Source organism: Pelecanus crispus, chromosome 6, assembly GCF_030463565.1.
Source record: "Pelecanus crispus isolate bPelCri1 chromosome 6, bPelCri1.pri, whole genome shotgun sequence".
Taxonomy (NCBI): Eukaryota; Metazoa; Chordata; class Aves; order Pelecaniformes; family Pelecanidae; genus Pelecanus; species Pelecanus crispus.
The window spans coordinates 54,860,710-54,885,643 of NC_134648.1; the positions used below are offsets into that span (position 1 = coordinate 54,860,710).

Here is a 24,934-nt window from a genome sequence, read left to right on the forward strand (position 1 = left end):
GCCCCAGACCTGTGGGCCCAGCAGGCCAGCTGTGAGATAGGAGGATGGTGGGAGAGTGCCTCAAGGGATACTTACGAGTTTTGCGTAAAGAAAATAACACCCCCCCTTGAAAGCTCTGTTTTTGACAGTTCTTCCTTTGTGCACTTTTGCATTATATGAGAACCTGAAGTGATGTTTGCAGTGTTGGAGCTGAGAGACCACACAGGCAACATGAGGAGATTTGTGTGTTCAGAGAGCATTTCCCAAGAAAACTCCACAGTCATTATGTAAATAGCTGTACTCAGGGTCGTTAATAGTTGTTTTCAGGGAGTTTATGGAGCCATAGGCAATACAGTTGCCCAGAATAACTATAATATAGTACCAACAAATGGTTTCCAACAACCACCTAAATGCAGAAAAGGGGGGAGAACTCTGGAACTGTGTAACATAAACCACGCAGTGTTCCCAGCTGTTGGAAGCTGAACTGAATTTATTTTATTGCAACAGTGCTGTATTTAGTCTCAAATAAATGTCCTCAAGAGATCCATTTTCAAATGTTATTCATACTGTATGACCAATTCTTCATTTACAAAAGGAGCATCCTGAGCTAAAAAGCCCATGAGGTGAGTAATTCTTGTTGATGGGGAAGTCCCAAGAAAGCAGGCTTCAGCAGAAGGAAATGACGTGCCACATACTGCTGGGAAGCAGCAAGTCCCTACCCTGTACCCGGAGCCACTCATGGCCAGGGTGAGACGTTGCCAATGGTGTGTGCCCAAACATTTGCCTCATTGTCTGTTCAAATATCTTTAGAATCTAGATTTCCAGTGCTCTGTTTAGAAGTATACTCCACAGGCTCATCTCTAGGCAGCTTTTTTTTTGCAGTTAAGATTATGTTCTGCTTCTTTCTGATTTACATACTACCTCTCCCTTCTTCAGTGGTTATATTCTTCAATTGTTTGCAAACTATTATTTTGTTCTCCTCAAACCTTGCCATGTGTATACCCAGGCATACATTTAGATACTGCTTAGTTGGCTTGGTTTTTTTCTATTTATTATTGGTTTTGCAATGTTACATATTTCCGTCTTGGTGATTTGTATTATCACATCCCATTCTGTCATTGTTTAGTTTCTCACTTTATCACGTATCTAGAATAGAGCTAAACTGGCCTATATTTTATAAGTGCGTTGCTTATTTTTCTCTGCAGCTATGACCTTTCTGTGCAGGGAGACAGTTTACTTAGATTGTATGACCACTGCATAGATGCGCACTGTCAATAAGAGCAACAGCAAACAGCAGATGAGTAACAATGGGGAAAAACATGATAACCTAGAGCAAAAAGTGCATCTCTTCATGAAGACAAAAGCACACATACACATGAAGATCGCTGCTGGCAATCTCTATTTGAGAATCACTGAAATGAGAATGAGAATCTAAAAATGTGAAACAGTTTAATGAATTTTACTTCTAACCAGTCCTCCAAGAAATTCATTAGAAACAACTTAAATCTGACACTCAACACCAGACAGTTTTTGAAACTGCAAATGCTTTGCTACTCTGAATCCTGGCGATATATGGTAAACGCCATGTTATCTCTAAAGCTGATCACAGGGAAGCACAGGTGGATGGAGCTCATACACTCACAAAGACAGATACTGAAAATAGAAGTACAATCAGTCATGGAAAGACATTAATTTCTCTAAATGAAATTATACTCTTAGATCCAAAGATAGATACAGTCGTGTATAATTATTGCGAATGGTGCACTGTGTTTAACATACCTTTTTAGCTGGAATTCTTTTAGTTTTGCAAAGGACCATTGTTTCTCTTAGTAGGCACCCACCTTTTTCATTCTCAGGCTGGGGAGGTTTGATTTACCATGAGCTAAAGAGTTCTCCTTTTAAGAGCTGACAGCAGAATATGTTGACATTGTTGTACCTACTATTTCTGTTTCATATTTAATTAACTGGAACACTTCCATGAGGTTTCTGAAGCCACGATTGTGCCATGATGCAATCACATTTCATGTATAAATATGTGTGTGCTGGATCACTATTTGGATGTGAGACCCACCAGCAATACACTGCTGCTGCAGAAAGTTTCTTTAGGTGTTAAGAGCGATGAAAGCATGCTAATGGACTAGAGAATTTTGCATCTTGCTGTTGATTCACATGCAGCCTGTGTCAGATAGGTTACTTCAGACTCAGCTTGGGGGTACTCTCACAGGTCACATCATTTTTTTCTGCAGATTGAGAAACATATTCTGCAAAAAGTAATGTCTCTTCTACCTCTAACTTGTATAATTCTATATATCTTTGGTTGAAGCCTTTCTCTTGTGTTAGAGGGGATACAGACAAATCCTACCAAATGATCACAGCACAGACAGTTGCAGTCCTTGCACTGATGCGGTGTAATACTTTTGACATGAAGAACTGTGCACATCAGCCTGTCGCCAAAACATTACAACCTCTTCATGTTGCCATTCCAGAAATCACTAATACAACAGGTGATTTTACATGTTTCAAATGCAGTTAAGAGTAAATAGCATAGCTTCTAAACCAGAAGATTATGAAAGAAGAGGTGACACCCAAAATGTCATGGTATGACCCCCGTACAGTTTGATGTTATTGAAAACCACTATGATCCTACAAGTCAAACTCATATGGTCTCTAAACACTTCACACTAGAATATGAAGTATATTATCCTGATAGATGTAACATTTGAGTAATACAGCATGAAGGAAACTGCTGTGAATGAAAAAGAAGGAAACTGAAGTAGAGAGCTTTTTTTACAGCAGGGAATATGGACAATTTCACTTATAGTTAGTGAACGTATATCTGAAAACCTTTTCCAGGGCTGACTTTATATGAGACTGGGGGGCAAAGAATCTGTATCAGGGAGGGACAAAGTTCTTTCAACAGACTTCTCTGGAGAAGATAAAATACAGCTCCAGAGCCACAGCACCCGCATGGCTCCTACACTTTTCCAGAGGAGATTGGCATCTCAAAATAATCCTGAATTCACCACCCTGCCCATTATTAGAAAAGCCCATATGAAGCAATACCCAAAACAAACAGGAATTCATGCATTTCTCATTTCTCACTTCGCTTGCCAGTACCACACTTGTTCCACTGAATTCAGGGCCTTCTCCAGCTGTTTTGGATAGACAAGATTTCTGCACAGCCTCTATAGTAAGTGCTGACACTTCCACAGTGGGGCTTTGGTTCTTATTTTCAAAGTTATCTTTCAATAAGGGTATCTTTTGTGTGAATGAGCAAAGTAGAACTAGAAAAAAACAGTCCCTCAGCATCTGAAGAAATCATCTGTAGAGACTGCTGCTTGCCAGCGAGGATGACTGATTTCACTAACTCAACAGATTCAATTTGCAGTATTAACAGTAAACATAATTACATAGGTATATCAACCATACCTCCAGATAGCGCTGCAATTACAGGCTGATTGAACAGACTATGCATCATGAAACCGAAGCCACAATTATTCAATAAAGGATGTGAACATGGTGAGACGTTTGTGCAGTATTAGATTACAGTGCTGCAGGAAATGACAGAGAGGAGTGATTACATTATAGCCAACAGATTAATGTAGAACCAGTACTTCAGTGAGGAGCAATTAAAACCAACATATCTTCATCTCAATTCCAGTGGCAAGGTGGTGAGCTAGTGACTCCTAGGTTACTAGGGACATTAAGATTTTTCCGCTTGTTTTTCTGATGTCTCAGACAATGACTTCCCATTCTCCTACACTGATGATAGCTCTCTCCCTTCTCTCTACTTTTTGCTTCCATTTAAGACTCCGGTGCATTCAGTCCACTTAGGCTATTCATTGTTAGATTCAGCCTTTCTTTCCATCCACTTCAGTGGGCTTCAGGACTGTCCCTAAGTGCTTTCTGACCCCAAGTGTCTCCTCAAAACTAGTGTCTTTAACAAACCCTTCGCCGGTGTATCTGCGCTGATGTGCTTTGCCCTCTGGCCTCCCTCCTGCACTGCACTGTGAGGAGAAGCCCTGTGGGGCAGGCACAATGCCTTTCTTGGCTTTTGCAAAGCATGAGCACTTGCAGCAGGAGATAAGTAATTCTAACCACTCTGCCCTTTCATGAGGAAAAACATACAAATCATTAGCAGTTAATAATTCAATGAAGTGCCCAGACTTGGCAAACTTCTAGTACTGTCTAAGGATTTTAGGCTCACAGCCTAACTAGTAGTCAGTATAATATTTAGAAAGCATTTGTATGTGTCTTTAGAAATACTACTTTCTGTAAAATGAGGGGAAAAGCCTATGTCAGGTTTTCCTCTTTCCATTAAAATTATTTCAGTGTCTCTTCATCAACTGACTGAGTCCTGCAAAGTGGCTCTGGAACAAACTCAATTTATGTGAATGTTGAGGTAATTAATGATGAAGTATTCAGTTTGTTAAAACCATCCTAGACTATTAGTATATCAATGGGTGGTTCTGAGGAGTGCTGGGTGATGGCATCTTTTCAACATCAGCAACTATTAATCAGCCAGATAAAGAACTCTGTATTCCATTTAGATGATATCTCCGTGTTTCATCACTTCTTTTTTTCTCTTTTCCCCAAATTTAGTAATTCTCTCATCAGGCAGTCTTTTGTATCAGCTTTCATAGAGCTACCAAAAGCTCTACAAAATATAGACTGGCTAATATGTTAGACCTTACGAACAAATCAACTGATTATTACATTTGCCATGCAACAAAAAGTCACCATAGCAACATCGTTCTTCGCTCACTGCTGAAGTACTACAGGATCTTTTCTTACAGAAAAATGAGAATAAGCCACACTACCTAGTATTCTGCCAACCACTGTTTCAAAGACAGGGAGAAAGGCATTTTCTTCTTACGCTCACTTTCAGTTGAGTTTAGGATGCCACTTTGCTCTTGTGCTGCTTTCACTCACTGAAACCCTTTGGGCCAAACTTTGCCATCACTTACAGGAATGTATTTGCCACCAGGTGAATGAGGTGAATCTAAGACTGCTTACAATAAGGGAGAAGTAATTGCACTTCAGCTGTTGGATGATAAGACTGAGACAGCCTCCTTCACCCACCTGCCTGCCTACAAGACTACGAGGTTTAACTGAGAGGAATTGTCTGTTGCTTTGAGACTTCCAAAGGAGACCCTATGAAGACAGAGTATATTACAAGCATAACTTTTAATATATGACTTGTTCTGCAGTATTCTGAAAACATGTGCGAGTCAGTCTTCAAGGTGTCAGACTTTGCTACAGCACTGAAAGATTCCCAAGAACTTTATTATCAAAAGTTTTGAAAGCATCCATTCACTTTGGATGTTTCGAATTCTGCTTGTCCAGTTCCAAATAATTCCTGCTCCAAGAAGTCTGCTTTTCAGTGGCACTCAGACTTCACAACACCAACACATATCAGTGGGAGCTGTTGTGCAGGGGAATAAGTACTTGAAGGTAGAGTGATGCAGATAAGTCAGTGGCTGGAAACTCAGGTGAGCTATTCAAATGAATAGGTACTGCAGAAAAATAGGTTTCAACATACCAGTTGTGGCACTAATTAACCCCCAACACAGCCAGAAGGGAAATGGGATGGGACAGATATTTTACAACATGTCAGTACACTTCAACTCCTAGAACAGAAAGGGAAAGTAAAAATTATGGCATCCTGTTTATATTGTAGCTAAGTGCAGTGTAATTAATCCAGCTCCTGAGAGTAAACATTTGCTGTACTGCTCAGCTGTCCCCTTAATAATTATTAAGCTAAACAAGAAACATATATTTGTATTTCCTTATGATTCTTGCTATTCAGCAGTTGATCGTTTTTCCTTATTTCCTGATCTCCCTCTCTCAAACATACAAATTTAAGTGGAATACCTTCCTCCAGCTGTAACAATAGATTGGAATGAACTCTGCCCTTTGCAGATAGAAATTGTTCCCTCTACTCCATTCAACTTGGCATCATTTGCCCTTCAAAGAAATCTTTGATGTATTAAATTTGGTCTTTTTGGCTACAGGACCAAAACCAGCTTTGCTGAGCTTTATTTAAAGTTGTTGCTGATCTGGAAAATGAACAAACTAGTCACTTCCTCCCAAAGCTAATTAGGAATATCTGGTTAGACATTTTTCTTTGGAAAGTGTTTGTTTGTTTGTTTGTTTGTTTGTTTCCCAAAAGTAAGACTATAGAAAAGGTTTGTTAGAATTAATTTCTTTACTCAAGAAAAGCTTGGGGGAAAACTTCAACATTGTCAACCCATTTGACTTGATTTTTTAAATAAAAAGGGTTTTGTTAATGCCTTTCTGTTTACAAATTTTAGCTAACTTATTGGAAGAAAGAAATAATCTGAAACTTCTCATAGTTCATAGTTCAGCCCACCCCACGTCGAAGCTCTGTGTTTAGGGAACAGCCCTTCCTGCCTCCACTTGCCTCCGCAGCCCTGCAGCCTTCCAGAGACCTGCATACACCAGCCCAATGGCAAAGTGTGGTCCAAAGTGCACAGCCAAGGAAACGTGGCAGCACTATTACTGTTTTTACACAATCTGTTTAGATGGTTGGTGGTTTAACACACTGCCTGTTAAGTTACCCTTCATGACCCTCCCTCTCAGTGGAGGGTTAAGATTTGTGTGTCCAGTAAGATATCACCTTTCCATAAGGATTAAAAGAGCCTTCATTCTCTCTTCACAAAAAATTTTATAGCATACTCCAAGTTTAATAAACCTCTAAGCTGGTTATTGCAAAAATTAAGTGCATAAAACCTTATGAGCTGCTTTTAAAGAGTGTTCCCAGTAACCTTTCCTATCTGACCTTCTCCTAAACAAAACTTCAGTAATCAAGCCTATATGTAATGCTGTCAAGACGTTTAATTTTGCTTTAATGTGGTTGCACTCAAGAAATAAAATTTCACAATAGAAAACTAAGCATAAGAATGTTTAGCAATACAATAAATGCCAACTCAGGTTGCATGAATGGAGAACTTCATATCCAAGAACATGATGTTCCCCCAGATCATTCCTAACCATGCAGAGAAAATGTGGGTTTCTAATTCTTCAGAATTCAGACTGTCAGGATTTCTCATCTATTTTAGCACCTCCTTTCCAATGCACAGTAGAATCTATCCACTTCAGCATTTGCTTCAATTTGAGCAGGCAAACAGTCTCACTGGAGTCTTCGGTACCACTGGTGGGAACACACATTAATGTTTTAGAGGGATCAGCCCGTAGCTGCAGTCCTAATCCTCCATTCTGTTACAGCCGTTTGGTGCTAATTCACTAACATAAAGCAGCACTAAAGCTGGGGATCCATCTCGGGGCTCTCCACTGAAACGAGGAGTCGGCGAGCTACCTTCAGTTGCTGTTCACTCTTTCAAATAATGGCATGGCGATTATGTGCAGGGAAAGACAGGCAGGGCAAGAGGCCTCCGTGCCTTGGGGACGCAGCAGAGTCGCTGCAGATCAGAGGAGGCTGAAAGCTGCTCTCATCCACACTGGGAGCGAGGCAGTTACAGAAGATCCCAGGGATCGGGAAGGCATAAGGACCACCACTGTTCAAGTTTAGAAACACAACGCTATGTCAAGGAAGGTCACAGAAGTTCTGACTAATGATTCAAGTTGTGAAACATCAGGTGAATCTTTTCTAAGGGAATGCTGTCTTTGTATATACCCAATAATTCAAATCAAATGGGCTTTAGCTAAGAGCCACTGATGTAGTTAGGGCTGAAGCTAACAGGCTTCCACTCCTTTTTGGAAATGAACTGGTGCAAATGCACAATACAGACATCAGGAAAAGAATGGAGCTGAAGGTGACATTCCTATTTTTAAAATCATCGTATCTGAGTCTCGGTGATGGGAGAAGGAGGAAGTAATCGTGCTGCCTGACAGAAAGCACTTATTTGAGCAGTTTAGTTAAAAAAAGCTACATCCCTAGTTCCCCAGGTGGGCAATGTAAAGTAAAAGACTCTTCCAGAAGGTGATGAGTCTTGTTCTGAGTTGGGGGAGAAACTCCTCTGAGTTGATTCTGTGGGGAGCCTACAAGGGTAAGTACCCTGCTAATAATGACCCTTCACATAGTTACATGCCAGTTAGTAGGTGGTGGGAATGCCTTCCATTGCTAAAATGTTTTAACAACTTGTAAGCAGCACAGAAACTTAATGGCTAATTGGGTACTTAGATACACACACATTTAAAAAAAAAAAATCTTTTCCAAATGGTCCTTAATAACGTGCAGCTTTATTCATTTATTGAAGGGGATGCAAGTTCATAACCCTCTTAGAAAAAGAGAGTCCAAATTGCAACTTTTGAAAATGTAACCCACTATATATAGTTACAATAGCAAGATTAATCTTTTTCTTATCTGTAGGCTTGTTTGTTTAAATTTATGGAAACATAAAAAGCTCTAGGCACCTAGACATATATTAAGACAGACAAATTAATATCAAAAACACGAGCAATCCTAGTAATTTCCTCTATGTGCAAAGGGAAAATAAACCTCTTTGCTATGTACTAATCCCAACCCCAATATTCCCCCAGCCCCCAGCTGCCCTCTTCCTCCTCAAAAGCCTGGGAACAGAGATGGGGGCTTTACGATATGCCTAAAAGATCAGCGGTAAGCTTACTTCGGAATAAAGAAGAGGGAGTAGAAAACACTAAGAAAAACAAAGCACACCCCCCCCCCCGAACAACTCTTAATATTTTTTGATATGAAGAGAAGCTTTATGACTACCCCAAGGATATGTTCTCTTTAGCAAACAGGGACCGCGTGTTCTTTCCTGTTCCCCCTGCTCGCTCGCTCTTTTGTTTTTTTCTAGTGAGGGTAACACAAAAAATGAGAGGCACTTGGGTCATTAAAGATATTTATTGTTTAAACTTCCTAATTTGACATTATCCATACTCCACAAGCAAACCAAAAATGTGGATGTGGAAAGTTAAGACAAGCAGCCAGGTTACAGAACTGCATTTCTACAGCACTTACAGTCAGCCAGCACTACTAACCCCAAAAATTGAAGGCCATTAACCAGATCACCCCGAATCAGGAAGCTGGTTCAAAAGCCACAGCGTTTCCCTTCCGTAATTCATGTTTTCTGCCACAGCTGTTCCACAGCAAGTATTTAAGTGAATGAGCGGGGAGACAATCTTGACAACATGCTTTTACTGTTGCTCCCATATATAATTTCCTCATATTTATAAAGGCTACAAAACCAGATACGCTGTCATAGATGTGTCTTGCGAGCTCACAAATGCGAAGCTGAGCTTTTAGACTCACCCTACACACCCACCATTTTGGTCAGCTTATGAAATAATTCTCCCACTTGGAATGACTTCAAAGCTACAAGACACTAAAATCAGGGTTTTATAAGAAAAATGTGACAATAAATCTGAATCATAACCAGCACCACCAATTACAGGTATAATTCTAAATAAATATGGATATGTCTGAATGTAAAGTGAGGTTGAAGAGAGAATTGCATATATTAGAGGGAGAGGATGTTGTAGCATCTGTACACTGTAAGGTTACAGATGCAATCCTGTAAGACAGTGAACTCCACAAAGTGAATGTTATTAAAGCAAAGAACATCTGTTTTCATTTCATTTTATTCCAAGTGTCCTTAAAAGTTACAGAACAGCTGATACCATAACAAAACCACAGCTAATTCATAAAAGAATAAAAATAATTGAAAAGTCAGATTAAATCCACAGTGCAAAACAGTAACCCTTGTAAACAAACGGAACCAAACCAAAGTAGATGATCAAAAGCTCACACCTTTCTACACAGCCCAGGCTGTTACATTAATATTTAATAAAGTTCCCTACTCAGACATGAATTCTAGAGAAAGTGTGACAGAAAAAACAACATCAAAGCAAAGAGCAAAACATACTCCACATCCTACTGACTGCTCTAAAGTGAAGGCCCTTTTCATGAATGCTCTGATCTTTACACTGGAAACAGTGACGGATGTAAATATATATCTATATGCTGGTTAACAGGGTGAAAGCAGAATGTAAGTATTTTTAGACTATACACTCATCTTGATTAATACCCTTCTGCTGACAGTGATGCTCACAAAAGACCCTGCCCTTCCATACCAACTGCCCACGCAACCCTGCCGTATCTTGTCACAGTTTTCAGCCCAAAGAAGAGAAAGTATCCGACGATCCCCTAAGGTTGTTAGTGACACAGCCAGGGCTCCCGCAGAGCAGGGACTTTGGGTCGTGGCGGGCCCCAAACGAGGACGGGGCCTCTGGTGCAAGGACACAGTGTAAAACAGACTTGACCCAAACCAGGCATTTGGGTCTGGACTGAGCATGTGCTTGTGTTCAACCTGTGCTTTACCTTTGGGAATGTCAAAAGCAGACGCTGAAAGTTTCTCCTGCATTTCCCCAGGAATATTACGGATTGGTAGAGTTCATCGTAGGTATGTTATGTTTAGCTGGAGGGAGGGATTTCCTGAAAACTTTACCAGTGTTCTTACAGTGCTACCTTTAAGAAAAGCAATTCTTACACACAACAAAATTATGGTTTTATATTGACTAGCTGATGCAAGAGATGGAAGGAAGCATCAGGTCTAGGAAAAGAAAAACATAACTTTAAATACAGGTCACAAAGAGTATTTGTCACTCTTCCTGCTCTACTTCTACACTCCCACACAGGTCAGCTCACAGCAAGAATTCCTAACAGAAAGGTAACAGTGTCTCTTCTTTCTTGGCAGTTAAAACTCCTGAAGCTTAGATTTCATTTCTAGACATACAGAAAAACCCCTCCCTTTCTTTGATTTGTCTTTCCATTTGTTCATTACTGAGAAGCTTTTCTGGTTACTCCCTCTGCAAGTAACTTTAAAGCAAGGTTGGATGACTTCATTTATTTTGAAAACACAGATGGAAAAATGTTACAGGAAAACAAACCTTTGGAAGAAGTGCTACTGGCATTTTATACACACAATGAATGTCTGTTTATATTGTTGGAACAGTCAAAACACATGGCAGCTCGCACTACAGGTGGAGAATAACCAGCACCAGTAGCACTCTGAAAATATTTGCTGCAAGCAGTACTCAGTATACTGGTCCAGGCATGGTCTCACCCTTCCATCAACGCTGTAAAACATTAGCTCTGGTTTTGTTCCTTTCCATACTTCAGGCTACTCTCCTCAGCTTTAAAGCTGCCGCCCTCTACAGTGCTCACGTACCTTCTTCCACAGTACCAGGCCACACATGAAAAGCAGAGTTTGCAGTATGTGCCAGGCTAAGTTGTGATTGATGAATACCTCGGGACAGCGTATTTTAAAGAACCTCCCACAACGCCTGACAGCAGGACCACTCCCCAAGCAGGCATACAAAGCAGGCAAGAGCTGCAAGCTCGTCAACATTTCCACTTGTGGCACAATGCAACCAGAGCATTTTGGTCTTTCCAGGAAGACCCATCTGTCAGTGGTTAAGTAGTAGTGCTTAAGGGAGGTAACTTGAACTACCCAAATTAAGGCATACTTTCCCAGCTTATTCAGAAATTTTAACATCATTTTTATGGATATTAACATTGCAGCAGCTGGTTATTATGAGCTTTAATACGTATCATGAGGTTCTTGTTTTGATGTGAACGGAACTGTAGGAATACCTGAGAAAGTATCTCATGGGGAAAGAACTCTCTTTTAGGTTTCTATGGCAGAGAAGGCAGTTTCACACTTTTGAAGGAAAAGGCAGTTAGCAGACTGTTGAAAACGTCTTCTCCACTTTGCCATTACAACCCGTTTCTTCTGTTATGAAAAGCAAAAAGTGTTACTAATCTGAAATGGTACTCAAAAGCTACTGCAACTTAAGTGGTTGTTGAACTGTGACCACAAAGTGTCTGCCACTCGCTTTTTCCTCCAGGAAACGGTTCGTCGCACTCCAGAGGACTAATTTAGATACGCTTGGAACCGCCCGCAGGCAGCAGTAACAGCAAGCCAGACGGCCTTCACTTGCAGCGTTACACAGGAACCAACCGCCCAGCAGGCCGAGGCCTGATGAATTACGGCCGTTTGAGGGCGAACACCCCAAACCCCCGCGGCCGACGCGCACCTGCGGGGCCGAGGCGGGCGGCTGCGGCGGCACGGGGCCCTCTGCCGCTCGGCGCCGGCGCGACACCCCGAGCGCCCGCCTCAAGGTGCCCTGCGCCGCCCGGGCGGGGCCCTCGGCTCGGGGCGGGCGGCCCGGGCCTGCCGGCAGCGGCGGGGGCAGCGAGGGGCCCGCAGCGGAGGGGCGGGGGGCGGGCGGCGGCCGTCCCGGCTGAGGGCCCGGCCACCGCCAACCGCCAACCGCCGCCGCGTGGCGCGCTGCCTCTCGCGGCTGAGGCGGGCGCCTCCGCCCCGCGCAGGCCGCCTGCCGCGGCTGGCCCTTGCCGCGCTCCGTAGTGACGCCGCCGCCGCGTCCCTCGCCGGGCACCGCTGGGGCGGGGTTTCCGGTGCGGCGCGGAGGCAGGATGGTGAGACAGCGGCCCGCGCTGCCGGGCCCCGCCGTGCGGCGGAGGGGGCTGTGCCGGTGGCGGTGGCCGTGGCCGGCGACGCGGAGCGGAGCGAGGGGGGGCCGGGCCGAGCCGGGCCGAGCCGGGCCTGGCCTACTCGGGCGTCTCGCCGCCATCGCCCGGGGTCTTGCGGAGTCAGCGGCGGCGCTGGGCCTCTAGGCCGCCTCCGGCGGGGCAGCAGCGGGGGCAGCGCGGCCGGTCGGGCTGAGGCCGGGCGGGGTTGTGAGCCGGGGCTCGCCGCCGCGGGAGGCTCGCCTCGCTGCTGGGGGAGGAGGAGAGTGGTTGTGTAGCCGCGGGTCTGCAGGGCCCCGCCGGCCGGGAGCTTGGGCATCGGCCCGTGGGTCTGGGCATCGCCCGCAGAGGCCCAGCGGTGCTGGTCTGCTCTCCTGGCGGGAGGAGGGGCAGGTAAACGAGCTGGTAGGAGAGCAGAGGAGAACTTTTCGTGGTACACGTTACTTAGTGGTGCTCGTTAATTTACACTGGTGAGGAATGAGCAAAAACTGCCATGTAGCCAGAGAACGCAATGCCGTATGAGTCAAAAACACCAATAAACACGTCCTTCCTTGCCCCATAAGTGCATGCTTCTCTTTATTGGCTGGCTTTTGACAAGTAATTGGAATATATCAGTACTTTGTTTAGATAGGAGAAATCTAATTTTGGCATTCGTTTACGTGGAACTGTCAGTTTTCAAGATTCATAGTAGTGTACTTACATTTGGCTGTTGTTTTGGTTTTGGTTTTTTTCCTTTTCCTTAGGGTCAAAGTCAGAGTGGTGGACATGGTCCTGGTGGTGGCAAGAAGGATGACAAGGTAACTAAAACCAAATGCTTTTTCTTATAGGATGAACTGTAGGTGTGCTACCACAGAGACTGGCTGCAATACACTTTATTTTACAATTTTTTTTCGTTCTTGTACTCAACTGCATGAAGTTACACTCTTGCTAGTTTTGATGAAATGTCTTAATCTCATCTGGGTGCACATTGGAGAAAAAAGGTTGCCATTCAAAAATAGAGAAGAGGGCTTAACTGTCAAGGAAAGCTGAAATTAGTTGGCAGTAGTAATTTATTTTTAAAAAGAATAAAGCTATAAATATGTCTGGGTTAGGAAAGACTAGTTGCCTTCAAGCTGTCACTTAAGTAACTGGTTTTGGTTTGAAAATGACATCATGCTGTCATCTGCATGAGGTCTGTACTTCATGTCGTGGACCCTTAGAGGCCTTTCCAGTTTCCTTTGGAGATGGAAGTATAATGTACATGGCAAGCTATGTCCAAGCTGGGAAGCTGAATGCATGTTACCTATTGATGAAGACACAACAGAAACGTTCAGATTCAGTACTTTCCTCATCCTTTCACATATGAGTTTTGTTTGTGACTTCATAGAATCATAGAATCATTTAGGTTGGAAAAGACCTTTAAGATCATGCAGTCCAACCATTAACCTAACATTACCAAGTCCACCACTAAACCAGTTAAGGGTAGCGTAGGAATTTCATGTTTCCTGGCTTGGTGGCTAGATTATTTATAATGAAAGTAAAAACTAGGAATCTTAATTACGACTGGAAAGGACCTCTAAGATCATCATTCCAACCATCAGCCCAACACCACCATGCCTACTAAACCATGTCCCAAAGTGCCAGATCTGCCCGTTTTTTTGAACACTTCCAGGGATGGTGACTCCACCACCTCTCTGGGCAGCCTGTTCCAATGCTTGACTACTCTTTCCGTGAAGAAATTTTTCCTAATATCCAATCTAAACCTCCCCAGGCAGAGCTTGAGCCCATTTCCTCTCGTCCTATCACTTGTTACTTGGGAGAAGAGACCAACACCCACCTCACTACAACCTCCTTTCAGGTAGTTGTAGAGAGCAATAAGGTGTCCCCTCAGCCTCCTCTTCTCCAGGCTAAACAACCCCAGTTCCCTCAGCCGCTCCTCATAAGGCCTGTGCTCCAGACCCTGCACCAGCTTTGTTGCCCTTCTCTGGACATGCTACGGTACCTCAATGTCTTTCTTGTAGTGAGGGGCCCAAAACTGGACACAGTATTTGAGGTGTGGCCTCACCAGTGCCAAGTAACAGGGGGACAGTCACCTCCCTGCTTCTGCTGGCCACACTATTCCTGATAGAAGCCAGGATGCTGTTGGCCTTCTTGGCCACCTGGGCACACTGCTGGCTCATGTTCAGCTGGCTGTCTACCCACACCCCCAGGTCCTTTTCCACCAGGCAGCTTTCCAGCCACTCTTCCCCAAGCCTGTAGCGTTGCATGGGGTTGTTGTGACCCAAGTGCAGGACCTGGCACTTGGTCTTGTTAAACCTCATACAGCTGGCCTCGGCCCATCGGTCCAGCCTGTCCAGGTCCCTCTGCAGGGCCATCCTACCCTCCAGCAGATCAACACTCCCACCCAGTTTGGTGTCATCTGCAAACTTACTGAGGGTGCACTCAATCCCCTCACCCAGATTGTTGATAAAGATATTAAAGACGACTGGCCCCAAAACAGAGCCCTGGGGAACACCGCTCGTGACCCGCCGCCAACTGGACTTAACTCCATTCAGCACAACTCTCTGGGCTCGGCCACCCAGCCAGTTTTTTACCCAGCGAAGAGTATGCCTGTCCAAGTCATGAGCTGCCACTTACTTTGGGCTTCAGCCTTCTGTGTTCTATATTCACTGAAAATTGGCAGAAATCTAAATTAAAAAAAGGGATATAAAATGAACAGCAGAAGAATTTTTTTAACTTTCTTAAAAGAACAAGAATAATATTCCTTTTGGGCTTCTTGCTGTGTATCATAAAGGAGACAATTTTGTTACGTAGCCATTCAGCTTAAGTTGTGCTTTCTCTCAGTCTGTGCGCCTAACATCTGTGTGTATTTTTTCATTGTTAATATCCTGATTTTTTTTTTTTATGGAATTCTTTTTATGAATAAGGATAAGAAGAAGAAATATGAACCTCCAGTTCCAACCAGAGTGGGGAAGAAGAAGAAGAAAACAAAAGGACCAGATGCTGCCAGCAAACTCCCCCTGGGTAAGCATTCTGCCTGCCTCGGCAGTCCTGTGGACTGTCCGCTCTTCGAGAAGTGCAGAGCCATCCTCTCCCCTAGACCTGGCTGTATGTAGGTTGCAAGTGATTAAACAGAAGGCCAAATGTAATTTTATTTCTAATTAATGTAAAAATACAAAATAAGGTTGTTGTTATACAAGATGCAGCCCATGAATTTCGAGGTAAGAGAGAAAGAAATTGAAATGTGGAGAAATGCAGGGGAAACACTATCTTTAAAAAAGTTTTTTACCTAGAATTACAGTGGGACAGGTGAAATAGTGACTGCTGCTCGTATAGAAGTTATTGTCAGAAAATGAAGCAGAATTTCTGATATTGAATTAGTGAATAGTTGGTATCGTGTCAAACTTGGTCTAAAAGATTGTGATTCTGCTTTGATTACAGTGACTCCTCACACACAGTGCAGACTCAAATTGTTGAAATTGGAGAGAATTAAAGACTACCTCTTAATGGAGGAAGAATTTATCAGAAATCAAGAACAGATGAAACCTTTGGAAGAAAAACAAGAGGTGAGGTTTGAGTAAACTGTTACTTCCAATATTACAGTAAGTGCTCTGAATGTAACCTACTTTGTACAAAAGCAATGGAAATAAAGTGCCATGAATGTGTAAGTCAATACAAATGTATTATGTATATCACAATTTTTCATTAAATCTCAATTACTGTCCAGAAAACGTTTTTTTTTCCTAGTGGTTTAATATTTTTAATATGTTGATTATTTTTAATATAATAATTTTAATAATTCAATTTAAAAATAAAAATTAAATTAATTTGTTTTTATTTTAAAAAATAAAGTTTTATTTGTTTTTAATTTTAAAATTTATTGAATTTAATAAATTAAAATATCCATTTTAATAATTTAATAAAATAATAACATATTTTAATACTTTATTTATTTAAATCTTAGTAAAAATTTTAGTCCAAGCATGGGTTACTACAGATGAGGCCACAGTGCTTTTTTATTTCTTAGTGGTCTGTCAAAGTGCAGCTCCCAGATATCCATCAACAGAGAAAGAAAGAATATTCTAGCTATGCACATCCATATAAGTAGCGTCCATAGGATAGGACTAAAATAATAGCGGATTTTGTTACTGGCGTATGCTTTTATGCCTTTTGGGGCAGTGAAACAACAATAGCAAAGACTGGTTCGGTTACGTTCGGTGTGAACTGTTGAGCCAGTGTTGTACAAGAATGTTTTTGGCTGTATTCTTGAGTTGTTTCTTGGATTCTTCTTGACAACAGGAAGAAAGATCCAAGGTGGATGATCTGAGGGGAACACCAATGTCCGTGGGTACATTGGAGGAGATCATTGATGACAACCATGCTATCGTGTCCACATCGGTAGGATCAGAACACTACGTCAGTATTCTGTCTTTTGTGGACAAGGATCTGCTAGAGCCAGGCTGCTCTGTTTTGCTAAATCATAAGGTGAGTTGCCTTTATAAATGAAGCACAAGTTCTTGTACTGTTTTTAACTGGCCTTTTTTTCTGAGGATCGTAGGGTCTGAGAGCTAATGCTGTTTATTTCACGCACCTAAATGGATGGGCATTGGGTTTAGGCTTGAGCTTGTATTAATAATGCTGCTTGCTTTCTTTGACAACTCTTAATGCTTGAATTAGGTTCATGCTGTGATAGGAGTCCTGATGGATGACACAGACCCTTTAGTTACTGTGATGAAAGTGGAGAAAGCTCCTCAAGAAACGTATGCTGACATCGGTGGCCTTGACAACCAGATTCAAGAAATCAAGGTATTCGGTTGTACTAATTTACACTGTTAAGTAAGCTGGCAACGTAGCTGTTGTGCTGGGAGCTTGAAAGCCTAACAGCAGGACCAGCTGCTGGGCGGGTAGTGTTCTTTTGTATCTTGCTAGTGCGTTTCTTTATTTGATTTTGCTAGGCAGACTCATGGACCTGAATCTCTTTAAGTGGGTAGCGTACCCATTCACAAACGGTACACAGAGAAGCCTTTCACAGTTGCTATGGAATCTGTAGAGCCTTGAGCTCATAAAATCGGTGCAATAACTTCTTATTTTGCAACATGTGAAGTCATTGATTGTTGCAGGATGAGAGTTAAATTGTAAAAAGTACGGAGATTGGTTTGAGTGTCTGATGCCGTGCAATCTAAGGATTTTGGTGGGTGGGGTTTTTTTGGCTTGTTTTGGTTTTGCATTTGTTTGTTGTTTGGTTGGGGGGTTTTGTGTTTGTTTTTTGTTTGTTCTTTGGGGTTTTTTCCTACCAGCAAAGCTCTGTCTGAACCCTGGTAGAACTCAACTTACTTGCTTTGGGTAGGTGTCCAAAATCACAAATGCTCTTAAAATATTGATCTGTAGTATCTGATAACTCATGGTTGAAGGCTTCCATTCATAAAGAGTCCCCCACCCCAAGGTCCTCCATGAGTGTTTGGGAGTCAGGAACTCCCAGGTTATAAACTCAGAATGATGCATTTAGGTTGGAGGATGGGGAACGCTCACTGCTTCTCTTCCATATGTCAAGTGGAAACAATAGGAAGACCTGTTCAGATAGAGCAGCTGTCTGCCTTAGGATTAGAGGCAGCAGAGACGCATAGTTTTCAAGGTCTGTCTTGAAATTAGTTAAGTTGTTTTTGCTTTCGTTGCTTTTATTAATGCTGTTCTCAAGATCTCCACAGAAGTTCTGTGGAGAGCTCTCACTCCTTATAAAAACTCAGGTTTGTTTTTCTTGTGCTGCAGGAGTCTGTGGAGCTTCCTCTCACCCATCCTGAATATTATGAGGAGATGGGTATAAAGCCACCCAAAGGAGTCATTCTGTATGGCCCACCTGGCACAGGTATCTCACAGTACAGTAACAACTGTGCTGAGCTAACACAAGTAAAATAAATTGTGCTTGCTTAGTGTTAAAGCATTGCCAAGTCTGTCACAAATTTCATATGACTGTTTTGTTAAAGCACTCATACGCCCCACCCTGCCCCCTGCAAACTAATTACAGCATTTCTTTCCACCAAAAATAGGTAAAACTTTACTAGCCAAAGCAGTGGCAAACCAAACTTCAGCAACCTTCCTGAGAGTGGTTGGTTCAGAACTTATACAGAAGTACTTGGGTGACGGTCCAAAGCTCGTGCGCGAACTGTTCCGTGTGGCTGAAGAGCATGCTCCATCAATTGTCTTCATTGATGAAATTGATGCCATTGGTACAAAGAGGTACAGCATTCTAGCTCCCACTTCGCGTGCAGGCATTGCCAGGGACAATAAAAGATTTACTAGAAACGCTCCTTTTGCAACCGTATTGATACTCAGTTTCTCAGCTCTGCTGCTACCATTTTCATAATACTTTTTTTGATGTAAGGATTTTTAACAAGTAAAACTTCAAATAACTTATCTGAAACTAAAGTATATCACCAGCTTTTTGTATTAAATAGATATGACCAGAGACTTAACCTCTGTTCTCTTGCTACCTGGTAGCATCTCTATGATAGTGTCTTAAACAGAAAGAGACACTACGCATAAGTTCATATGGTATCCTTTAAGTGTAAATCCAAATCTACAGTAATCGGCTTTAGCGATTTGACAGTAAAGCAGTGTACTTAATACAGAATATATCCATTTATTGTTTGCCTCTCCAGATAGGTAGCTAAATACTTATGCTCTTAGAATATTATATGGTAAGTTACAGAGTGTGATGTCATGGAGAAGCATCGCTTGTGCCACACAAAACTATTGTTCAGCCTGTATCCGACTTGTATTACTTTGAAAATTCCGTAGGGTGCTTGGAACTGTCCAGTACAAATAGTCTCTAAAATAGTCAAATGTCTTTTAAATAGATAAAAAGGTGCTCATCCATATTACTACACCGCTACTAGCCTGAAGCTCCAGTATAAGGCAGCTTCTGCCCCATACCTTTCAGCATATATAGAAAGGATTGGACTGATGGTGAAGTGCATAATGCGCAGAATTCTTCATAAATGTTACATTGCTTCAAACTGTTCCTAAACATGGGTGAGCTGTTTTGGATGTAGATTATGTAGTCTGATATTAGCAAAATGGAATAGCTAACCTACAAAGCAGAGAAACACAGCCGCTGGTACCTGCGTTTCAGGAAGAGCAGAGTTAAACCAGGATCCACGTTAGTAAGGCTAAAGGGCATACAGCTGTAACTGCGTGCATAAGGAAAAACTCTGAAATGGAAAAATGAGTGACAAGCTGTATTTGCTATGAAGCGGCTGCACGTGCTTTTAAGAATTAGGGTTTTTTTTCTTTTTTTATGTTAATTTGTTAATTTTGTTAGGGGAAAAAAGAGATTTACAAATACATAACAAACATGGAAAAAGGACCCACTTCTTTCACATGATTGCTGTTACTTTCTGCAGCTACAAGAATAGTTCAGTGTTTACTTACCTAGATGTCACAATATGATTCTGAAAACCTGCTTTTTGTTTTCTATGGGTGAACATTAAATGAAAAAAAAAAAAAAATCTGTTAACGGCTGTTTAAAAAAATCCAAAACACCACATGCTATTTTGTTTATACGTTTGTGGCAGTTATGTGAAGTATGTTCTTAAATTTGCATAGTGCTTTTTCTGACTGTATTGTTTTCTGAAAGGTATGACTCAAATTCAGGTGGTGAGAGAGAGATCCAGCGTACAATGCTGGAGCTGCTGAACCAACTGGATGGCTTTGACTCCCGGGGGGATGTTAAAGTTATCATGGCTACAAACAGAATAGAAACACTGGACCCAGCTTTAATTAGGCCAGGTAAGAGACCACCTGCTGTGTATGCTTCAGTCACTTTTCTTGTGAAAGGATGTGTCGTAACTTGTCAAACATGGGTAAGAAGAATGTAACTTACTGGTTTGTCTTTATTCACCATCTCACCTGCATTGGTGTATCTGTTAAAATCAGAACCCATTCATGTTTCCACATGGGAAAAAAAACTATAGAAGAGAGGAAATGTGTTAATTCCTCTCACATATATGTAAACAATTTGAATATTCTTCCTTTGTATTAAGATGGCACAGCTATTTTAAGTAATTATTTTAAGTAATTCGTTAACATCTTCAGCAGCTGGGGGGCGTCAGGCAGTACCACTTGTGCCTCATAGATGAGAACTTAAGCCTTAACAATGAGAGCCTGGATTTTGATGCAAGGAAACCAGTCTGCCTCCTACTGACCTGGCATGCTATTGTCGTTTGGGGGAACAGGTGAGGGAGAAATAATATCTTATTTTGACAGATGTATTACATGTTGAGCCAAGAGCTTGAACAGGCACAAGTAGTATTTTTAAATGGCCACTAAAAATGCACCAAAACATAATACATCTGTGGGGTCTGTTAAATCAGAAGGTAGAAAGCAATACGGAGATCAAAGGAACAAGCTAAGCCTCCTGTTGGTGTCCTCAAGTAAAGCCTAAGCATTAAAGAGGTTGTAAAGATCTTCCTTCTTAAAGTAACAGAGGTAAGAGAGCGCGAGCAGAGAGAATTTAAGATTTGTCAAACAGCTACTCTGAACAGTCACTAGACTGCATGGACCCAAGGAGTTTAGACAAAAACAACTTCACAGTATGAAGTTGCTGAGGTGTGTTTTGTGTTTGGAAAAAAAAGTCTGGTTTTTGTCACCATCTTAGCCTTACCCCCTCCACATCAGAAACAGTGCCATTAGGGTACAGAGGAGGTAATACTATACCAGTATTAAAGGACAAGGTAAGATGATCTAAAATTTGTTGGAAGAAAACTTCTACACCTGCCAGGTGTTTAAATTATAACCATTGCTTGAGCAACCAGGGCACTTCTAGCAGCTCAGCAGGCTGATGTACCAATGTGTATAATAGTTGGGAATATCACGTGGTGCCATCAACCCTTTTTAGAAGATACTGTAAAACTAAAGGAAAATGGGAGTGATTTGGAGATGGAAAATATCTTTAAAAAGATTGCTCATTAAAGCCGGAACAATTGAGTACCTGAACATCCGAAGTCCCTACTGCAATAAACATCTGGTAGGGACCTGCAGCAGAACTATTTATGCAGAACCTTCCTTATTCAGTTACGTTTTTGTTTGGTTTTTAGGCCGTTGGTTATATAGGGAGGAAGAGTTCTTCAAGTTGCCACAGTGATTTATTTTGTGTCTCTGTGCGGCAGAAAATTAAACTTCAGAGCTAAATGTAATCTCAGAGTAGAATAAAAAAATTATTACAAGAACATAAGTATTTGACTAATAGTTTTCTGTGCTGTGACACATGGGGTTTTTTTTATATTTATTTGTGACTCAAGGAAGGTTTTCCATGTTTCCCAGGCGAGCTGCCTCTTACCTGCACCGACAGAGACTTTCAGCAGGATGGCATCTTTCAGCTCTGGTAGCTTCCTGTTCATTGCAAATAGTCTGATCTCATTTTCTACTCTAAGACATGATTGATTGTGGTGTGAAGAAACAGTGGCTGTCAGTCTAACCTTGAAATGTTCTTCCTGCTCAGTTTCCAATAGAACTGCATGCAAAAAAACCTAAGACTGAACTTTTCTTTTGCACAGGACGTATTGACAGGAAAATAGAGTTCCCTCTACCTGATGAAAAGACCAAGAAACGAATCTTTCAGATTCACACAAGCAGGATGACGCTGGCAGATGATGTGACTTTGGATGAGCTGATTATGGCAAAAGATGATCTCAGTGGTGCAGATATTAAGGTCAGTGTACATCACCATTGTTATACTTCAAAACACAAATCGAATCTTCTGCATCCAAAAACATTGTCTTTTGAAACTGTTCTCTACCTACCTGTGGTTACATCACTGAGGGACAGTTTGATGGCTTTAAAGTGCCTTTTATGAGTGCCACGTACTCAGCTTTACAAATGGGAAATTTATCAAAATCTTAATTATGAGGTAGCTTGTGTTGATAAGAACACACACCTGTGTTATCGGAGTATGAAATTTTAAAAGTAGCAAAGTGGAAATCAGAAGGGGAATGTGGAATCTTGCACAAACATGCAAGCTATCTTAAACATTACTAAGACAGTGCAGGGTAAGAAGCATTTTTAGAGACTGGTGCAAGCAGATAAAAATGCAACTGTAGATTAGGATGCTTCAGACAGACAGTCTGCTTTTCGAAAGTAGCTGGAGCCCTTGCTGGTTACACCAGTGAGCTTAACTAAACATGGCATTACTCTGTCCTTCTGCACTGAGGTGCTAACACAGTCCACTTGACAGAGCTGGATACATCTGTTCCTCACAGGAGGGAAACTCTCTTGTTAGGAAGCTGCCTTTCTGTCATGGAAGTGTTACTCTGACAACAGGAGGACATACTCATCTAGCTTTAGCCAGACTGTTTTACATGCTTCAGTGCTACTGAATAGTATTAAACTTAACAAAATTTACATTCTTAACACTCTTCACTTCTACTACAGAGCCCGTTGGAGCAGTACGACGATGCTGCTGTCTTCTGAGGTGCAGCTTGAGGGGGTTGCAGAGAGACAGTAACTTATTCTTGCTTTCTCTGTTGCAGGCAATTTGTACAGAAGCTGGATTGATGGCTTTGAGGGAACGGCGAATGAAAGTAACAAACGAAGACTTCAAAAAGTCTAAAGAGAACGTTCTCTATAAGAAGCAGGAGGGAACCCCTGAGGGACTCTATCTTTAAGTAAGTCCCCTGTCTCTTTGGGGACTATCAGGACCTCTCTCTGTGGCTAGGATGGCAGTCCTGTGTAAAACCACATAGTCAAGCTAATTTTCATTCTTGAAGAGGTTAAATCCTGGTGGGTTGTAGTTTTTCAGTCAGTGTAACACTTCATTTCCCAATAAAACATTTATTTGAATTGAACTGTTTGTTTTGGTGGCAAAGACCCGCTAGTTACATGGAACCGTCTCTTGCTTTAGTCAGACTTAGACTTACTCTCAAGAAAAAGTCCTAGCTCCACAAGAGCGCTTGTCTCAGCACTCCAAACCACAGCGTGGCACATGGGCAGGGTCCCCACCTGTCAGTCCTTGTTTGGCATGGCAGTCTTTTACAACTACTGTATAATTGCTGCTGCCTTAAAGTAATTACTTTTCTATATCTCTTTTTAGGGGCTAAGTAACTAGGACAAAAGTCACTTCTGAGTAACCTCACTGTCCTAAAAATTAATGAAAAACAGGCAATCTTAAGTAATGCTCAGATACACTGTAAAAATACCCATCTCTATCTAGCACCTATGCTTACAAGAAAGCAAGGTGGACACTCAATAGTATTCTTAAAGATCTAAACATGTTTGGGTAAGGTACTTGTAATGTTAATGAGTTTTTCATAAGAGGGTTACAGTTCATTATAAACGTACTTTCTAAGTAATTTCCAAATGTTGTACATGTGATTTTTAAGGTTTATATAAAAGTTCCATATACAGACCACAGTTAAGCAATGCGCAGTCTTTGTTCTGGAAACTTTCTGTGGGAGCAAATGCTGGCCATTAACAGATGTTTGAGAGTTACACACAGAGCAATCCCTTTGATAACTGCCAGTGCTGTAACAACAATGGTAGCAGCGAGGCCAAGAGAACTTGGTTTTCTATGTAAAAATTATGTGGCTCATTGTTAAAAACCAACCCGACAGATGAATGGAGTCTTTTATTTACTCTGGATGACAGGAACCCTGAACTAGAGTTGTTTTTCATCTGGAGATAGAAAACCAACAAGTTTTATTACCCATTCTTACAAACCTTATGAAATCTGTCTCCTTGGAAAGGTCACAAAAAGCCAGTGATTTTTTAGCACTTGCCAATCATGGCAGTTGATCTCATCATCGCTTGAGGGGCTGAAAAGCTTTATGATGTGTGGCGAGCAAGGCTCTTTTTATTCAGGACGTGGCTGTTAACACTGGCTAGAAGCACCAACCATGAAGAGGTCGGTTCAAGTGACTGAAGGAAAACTGCAATGTATTAAGCTGAACCGAGAGCTGTGTTCTGGTACGCTGTCTGCTACAACAGTAACTGAAAAAGAAATATATTTGAAAATTAAATTCTTACCTTTTGCAGCAGACTTTAACTTCTGCCACCTTCTCCAACATTTCTGGACTTGAGTCACAAAGATCAGGAGAAAGTGAACAGCGAGTATATTCCCCGCAAGGACAGAAAAAGCCACTGGGGCCTGAATTAACATGCAGGACTTACTCCAGCAGCTCCAGTAAGTGGGCAGCTTCTGACCACCCCAAGCGAAGGATGTAGCGTGAGTGCTGCGATGGGAGAAGCTGTGCAAAGGAAAGGGCCCAGGGAGGGGATGCATGGAAGGGACAAGTGGCTGAAACAAGAGTCATCACTGCCGTCACTGGAGGTTTTCAAGATGCGACCAGACAGGGTGCTGGATAATCTCACCTAGGCTCCCTGTCCCACAAAAGGTTGGACCAGATAATCTTTTCGAGGTCCCTCCCAACCTGGGCTGTCATTTCTGAAAGCAGCATGTATTTTAAAAATAAAATATGGGTTTGGTGGTTT

At 41.9% G+C, this 24,934-nt stretch overlaps 1 protein-coding gene across 1 annotated transcript; it reads left to right on the top strand.

The window, feature by feature from the left end:
* Positions 1-12,398: 12,398 nt before the first annotated feature.
* Positions 12,399-23,301, top strand: PSMC1 (proteasome 26S subunit, ATPase 1). Its single transcript, XM_075711766.1, has 11 exons — positions 12,399-12,424; positions 13,219-13,272; positions 15,382-15,478; positions 15,896-16,020; positions 16,754-16,939; positions 17,132-17,260; positions 18,221-18,317; positions 18,499-18,688; positions 20,088-20,239; positions 22,006-22,160; positions 22,978-23,301. Exons 1-11 carry the CDS (start codon positions 12,422-12,424, stop codon positions 23,110-23,112), a joined length of 1,323 nt encoding a protein of 440 aa, XP_075567881.1. The 5' UTR covers positions 12,399-12,421; the 3' UTR covers positions 23,113-23,301.
* Positions 23,302-24,934: the final 1,633 nt, after the last annotated feature.